The following is a 5,529-nucleotide window of genomic DNA, read 5'->3' as shown; positions in this document are numbered from 1 at the left end:
CCCCCCCCCCCCACCCCAACCCCCCCCCTGCCACTGTCCCGCTGCACCCCGAGCCCCCCGCATCCCTGTGTGGCCGCCCTTGAGCGCCCACCCACCCCCGAGCCGCCCCCCCCGGGAGCTGAAGGGTGACCTTTGCCTGCTTCTAGCGCTCTGCTTTACAGTATTGGAAAAAGGTCATAAAAGAGACCCAAATCGCGTTGTATTTTTTAAAAATTTCAGCATATTCTCTGACGTTTCCCCCCCACCCCACCCCGGCTCCCCTCCCCAGCTGCCAGCCAGGGGGTGTCAGGGCAGCTCCCCGTCTCCCGAGGGCTCTTCTTTGCTCTGGTCCATGGAGTCACTGTCATTGCCCTCGGTGTCGGAGGCGGTGTCGGAGGCGGAAGGCTCGGGGCAAGCGCGTGCCGGCGTCACGATGACAGCACGTCTCTGCTCCTCTTCCTGCAGCTGCTTCTCCTGCGTCCCCTCAATGTGTTGGATCGCCTGCCGAGGGCAACCGACTGCTGTCAGGACATCGTGTCCCCCGCTCTGATGCACCCAAGGGGGTTCAGAAGCCCTCAAAGACACACCCCCCCCCCACTGTGGTCCTCCCCAGTGCCCCCCTTACCTGAACGATGGTGTCCAGGTTTTGCCGGGACGTGGAGACTGTGTTGATGACCGAGGACGGGCCCATAGTGACCACAGTGACGTGATGGGAGGGAGGCGGCGCTGGAACGATCACAGTGGGGTGGTGGGTGGGTGCTGGGGGAGCATGTGATGGCAGGAGCTGGGGAGAGAAGCAAAAACCCCCGCAGTCAGCAGGGACCTGGGCACAGCAGTGACAGGAAGAGCATCACGCTTGTTTGCAGAGCACAGACTCCTTTGAGAGCCCATAAAAGCTGAAGCAGCAGCTCAGCTGCTCCAGTTCACCTGTCCCAGATGGACGCGAGAGGGTGCCAGCTGAGAGCTGCCATCACCTTAGCTTTGGCAAAGCGGAATGTGAAGGATTCCCCGTACCCTGAAGGGTAAAAGATTTGGGCTTTTAAGCCAGGAGAGGCAAGTGCCAGCCCTCCCATCGCCCTGACCTGCGCAGCTGGGAACCCGCCGCACCCCTCGGAGATCCTCATTAAATCAGCGGATGGGAAGATCCGCCCTAGCAGGAGGCTAAGGAGAGTTCACCTAAAAATAGGCTGAACTTCCCCGGGAGGTGGCCAGGAGGGATCCTGCGGGGACACAGCTCCACAGAAGCCAAAGGAGGGAGGAAGCTGGTTTTTCTCCCTCCCTTTGAAGGTCCCCAGGCCAGCAAGCCCCAGGGCTGAGCTCGAGGGCAGCAGCGAGCAAGGACAGGGTGCCGGCACCATGCTCGCCTCCTCGCTGCACCAAGCTGGCGTAAGGCTCCCCCAACCGTTGGCAAATCCAACTGTGCCGGGGGAAAAGGCTGAAGGCTCCTGTCCCCGCAGTCCTGCCACGTCTGCCTGGCAGCAACACCTGCCAGCTCGCCCGCTCCCCTTTCCCAGCCTGGCAGGTGGCAGGGAGCAGTTTGGGGGTCCCCAAAACTCAGTGGGAGTCACCCAGTGAGAGGTAAACCCCCAGAGATGGCCTCCAGGCTGCTGCAAACCACCCGCTCCAGCATGTAGAGCATGACCTGCATCAATTGCTGGCAGCAGTGCCATCAGGACTGCTGGCATCACCCACGGATGGGTTGGATACCCGTTCATCGCCCGAGGGTGAGGAAACGTGCCCAATGGGAGCCGGAGCAGGACTGCAGCTCACTGGAGTGGGAGCTGCTCTCCACCCGTGACCAGCAGGGAGAACCTAGCGGGGAGGGACACAGCGCCGTGGAGGGGCAAGTCGAGGGCGGCCGCATCCAGCACCTCCCAGCACAGCCTTGGAAAACCATGGGCTCACTAGCACCAAGCTGAATCTCTGCCCACCAGAAAGCAGCTTTCCCCATACAAAGCCCTCCACACCAGGGAATGGAGCCGCTTGGAAGCTGCCGTGGCATGGTCCAAGCCTGTGAGTGCAGCCCCCCTAAGCGCTGCAGGGGGCCGTGGGCCAACCTTTTCCCAGTTCCCCAAGTGCGAGAGCTTTGCTGGGACATTGCTGTCCGACTCAGCTAGCCCAGGGGAGGTGCCAAGCACATCGCCGAACCGCCCCGATTCCCTGTATTTCACTGCCCGCGTGCCTGGCTGCACCGCTCGCAGGGTGGGAGGCTACTGGGATGTCCCCATGTCCCCATGGGTGGGCTATGGCCAGGGTGGGCTGGGACAGCATCCACACACTCACCTGGGTTCGTATCTGCTGCTCACGCTCTAGCTTCTCCTGGTGCAGCAACCTCACCTGTTCCTGCTGCTGCTGGAGCTGCACTTGCTGAGCGATCACCTTCAGCTTCTCAGGGTACATGTGGGCCTCCAGGGAGCGAACCTGCCAGCAGAGAGAGCTCCAATATCGGTGGGGAGCCCAGCCTGCTCCCGGCATGGCACCCACTCCCGGCATGGCACCCCCCTCAATCCCCAGCTGTGGCCCGTACCCCTCCGTGGGGTGGCCACAGCAGAGCCAGGGAGCCCACGGCCAAGCGCTGAGCAAAGGTGGCCAGAGCAGATGACCCGTTACACCCCCTTACACCACGGCAGTGCCGGCGTCGCTGGTGGGGGCTCCGGCACGGCCGTGGCAGAGCCCGCTAGAGGGCGAGCCCGCCCCGCGCACAGCCAGCGCGGTGCTGCACAGGCGGCAGCGCCGCAGCTGCAGCCGGATCCGGCCCCGCAAGGCCTCACCTGCTCCTCCAGCATCATGCGGACCGAGCGCTCCTTGTCCAGCTGCTGCCGGAGCTCGATCATCTCCCGCCGCAGATCCTCAGCCTTCTCATCCTCCCAGATGTCTGGCGAGCCGATCCCCTCATCTTTGTCCTCCGCCCGTCGCCGTTTCGGGGAGGAGCCGCTGAACTCCTGCCGCAGGGATGTGGTGTCAGGGGACGGGGACCAGCCCTGATGCTCCCCCACCATCCGGACCATGTCTGGGTAATGCCACCCCCTTGGCTGGCCCCCAACACAGCTCCCTGCCGGCAAAGGTCTCCCGGGGCACCTGGGCAGCACATGGGGTTGACACCTGGGGACGGACGGGCTCTTGCACCCTGCGTGTGCCCACCCTCCTGGTCCTCACCCCCCCTGCCTTGTGCAAACCCACTTCTCACACTGTGACACCCAGGACAGTTCAACCAGGCCACCCCATAGCCGGAGCTGCCACCAGGCCATACCCCGATACCCCAAATGGAAAATGGGACCCCAGCCCTTCTCCTCCTGCCAGGTAAGGGATGCCAGGTTGAATAGGGCTCCCCTGCCCTGCCAGGAGGGTGCGAAACATCTCCGTTCCCCAGCTTATCAGGGCAGAGAGTCTTGCCCCGACCCCAAAGAACAGCAACTATGTTCCCTCCCCGGTCAGCTGGGACAGTCCCATCCCCTCCTGTCCCATCCCTGGGGCGCACAGGCAGGCATTACCTGGATGAACCGCTTGAGCTGGGTGTTCTGCTGCAGTAGCCGAGTCTTCTCCTGCTCCAGGGAGAAGATGTACTCGGCAGTCTGCTGGAGGATGGCTGCCTGCAGGAGAGCCGGGAGGGGCAGGCTGAGGCAGGAGAAACTCCGGCGTCCCCCCAAGCCCCCCCTCCTGCTGAGCTCTCTCCCTGCTCAGGAGGCAGCAGCACTGCTCCTTGCCCGGCTCCTGCGTCTCCATCCAGGGTCTGCTTCACCCCCGGGGCTTCCCTGGGATTTCCACCACAGTGAACCTCCAGTTCACCCGTCTCGGGAATCCAACCAGCTGCTAAGTGCCACCTTCTCACCCACACGCAGTGGGACCACCTTGTCACCCAGGCACATGCCACCCTGCTCCTGGGGCACTGGGTGCTGTCACACGCACCCAGCCCGCTCCAGGACATCAGGTTTGCGATGCACACCTACCCCCACCACGGAAACCTCCCCAGGAGAGGCCTCCATCGCTGAAATAACATATGCAAATATCCCCAATTACTCTTACAGCCCCGTCCTGCCAACAAGCAATGCCAAAAACCTCCGCGTGCAGGACCGGCATCTGCATCCCGCATTGCCGCAGCCCCGGTGACGTCCTGCTCACCTTGCTGAGCTTCTCCCCGTCCGTGTGTGGGATGAGGGTTTTCAGAGACTGGAAGCCAGCATTGATGCTCTGCATCCGCCGTCTCTCGTTGCTGTTAGCGATTTCCCTGCGTATCCGTCGCTCCTGGTCCCGCTGGGTCTCCGGAGTCAACGGGATGTTAGCCAAGCTGTGAGAGAGGCACGGGGTTAGGGAGGAGGGGGCTGCACCCCTGCCGCCAGCTTGCCTCCACCGGGTCCCCCCTCGCTTTGCAATGACAATGCCGAGCCACCAAAGGGATGGGAAACACAGAGCGGATGATGGCTGCAGTGCTGGAGAGCACAAAAGTGGCTGGGTGGGTTTCTCCACCCTCATATCCAAAGCTCTGGGGGATGCATCGACCGAACAGCAGCCCCGCTGCAGCCCCGTGGCTCTGCCAGGCTTGGACACGGGCTGCCCAGCACCAGCACTGGTGGCAAGCCTGGGCGGGTAGAGCCGAGGGGAAGGCAGGGCACAGCAGGGACCCCCGGACGGGCAAGGCAGGCTGCGAGCCGGCCGGCTGGGTCCCTGCGGGGCCGGCCGGCGTGTGTGGCCCCGGGAAGGCGGCTCCCTCCTTCCCGCCCCACTGATGGCTTCCAGATGACAGCTCCCAGCAGAGAAGCCCCCGTCCCACCCCAAGCCGCAGCTCCTGCCTGCTTCCTGCCGCCGCCTCCTCGCCCCCCGCGCCCTCACCCTGCAGATGGGCCGGGAAATACCTCCCAGAGCCAGCAATGCTGCTGGCAGCAAGCAGGGATGGCGGCAAGAAGGGCTTCGGCCGGCCAAGGCCAACACGCTTGGGTCCCCGGCACCAGCCCCCCGAGCAAAGCCCACCGCTGTGGGGGTCCAGCTTCTTCCCCAAGACAGCCCAGGGAGCAGGGCGACCAAATTTTGGCAAGGGTTTTGGATCGTGGCGATGGTGAGCCCGCTAGGCAGTGGCCAGCACCAGCAATTAATAAGCCAAGTGTCGGGGCGATAGCTGGCCATTACGCCAAAGCAACGTGACCGGCAGCCCCCGCCACGCCACCGGCCGTTTCACCTCCCTGCTGCTGCCAGCAGCAGCTCTCTCCAGGGTGCATGCAAGCACCCAGCACCCACCAGATGCAAGTCAGGCCGCCGGCGCCAGAGATGCTGCAAGGCACCGAAGACTAAACACAAGGGCCAGGCTGCCGGCGCGAGGCGAGATAAGACAGGCTTCGGCCTCCAGCCCAGGTGCCCGGCGGCTCCAGCATGGGGAGACGGGCCCATCCCACCCAGCGCCTTGCCAACACTGGGCTGGAAAGCAAAGCCCGGCGTCCTGCCCTCCCTGCCTTCCCTGCGAGGCCACGGAGGAACCACGGAGGTTTGGGAGCCCAGGGTTCTAAGCAGCAAAGCCAAGCCCAGCTCATAGCACTGCCGTGTGCCCAGGCAGCACCTTGA

The 5,529-nt window shown here is 64.0% G+C and overlaps 1 protein-coding gene across 1 annotated transcript; it reads right to left on the bottom strand.

Moving 5' to 3' along the window:
* Positions 1 to 285: 285 nt before the first annotated feature.
* Positions 286 to 5,097, bottom strand: TFAP4 (transcription factor AP-4 (activating enhancer binding protein 4)). Its single transcript, XM_010578511.1, has 6 exons — positions 4,099 to 5,097; positions 3,471 to 3,569; positions 2,751 to 2,921; positions 2,263 to 2,400; positions 605 to 763; positions 286 to 480 (listed from the first exon to the last, which is right to left on the bottom strand). Exons 1-6 carry the CDS (start codon positions 5,095 to 5,097, stop codon positions 286 to 288), a joined length of 1,761 nt encoding a protein of 586 aa, XP_010576813.1.
* Positions 5,098 to 5,529: the final 432 nt, after the last annotated feature.

This window comes from Haliaeetus leucocephalus, unplaced genomic scaffold (assembly GCF_000737465.1).
Source record: "Haliaeetus leucocephalus isolate CR32 unplaced genomic scaffold, Haliaeetus_leucocephalus-4.0 Scaffold636, whole genome shotgun sequence".
Classification (NCBI taxonomy): domain Eukaryota; kingdom Metazoa; phylum Chordata; class Aves; order Accipitriformes; family Accipitridae; genus Haliaeetus; species Haliaeetus leucocephalus.
This window is presented reverse-complemented; position numbering and strand designations above follow the sequence as displayed.

Coding starts and splice junctions, on each gene's coding strand:
- TFAP4 (XM_010578511.1), bottom strand. CDS start 5,097: ATGGCCAGCTATCGCCCCGACACTTGGCTTATTAATTGCTGGTGCTGG. Junction 3,570..4,098: donor ACGGGGAGAAGCTCAGCAAG/GTGAGCAGGACG, acceptor GCTCTCCTGCAG/GCAGCCATCCTCCAGCAGAC. Junction 2,922..3,470: donor AGCTCAAGCGGTTCATCCAG/GTAATGCCTGCC, acceptor TCCCTGCGGCAG/GAGTTCAGCGGCTCCTCCCC.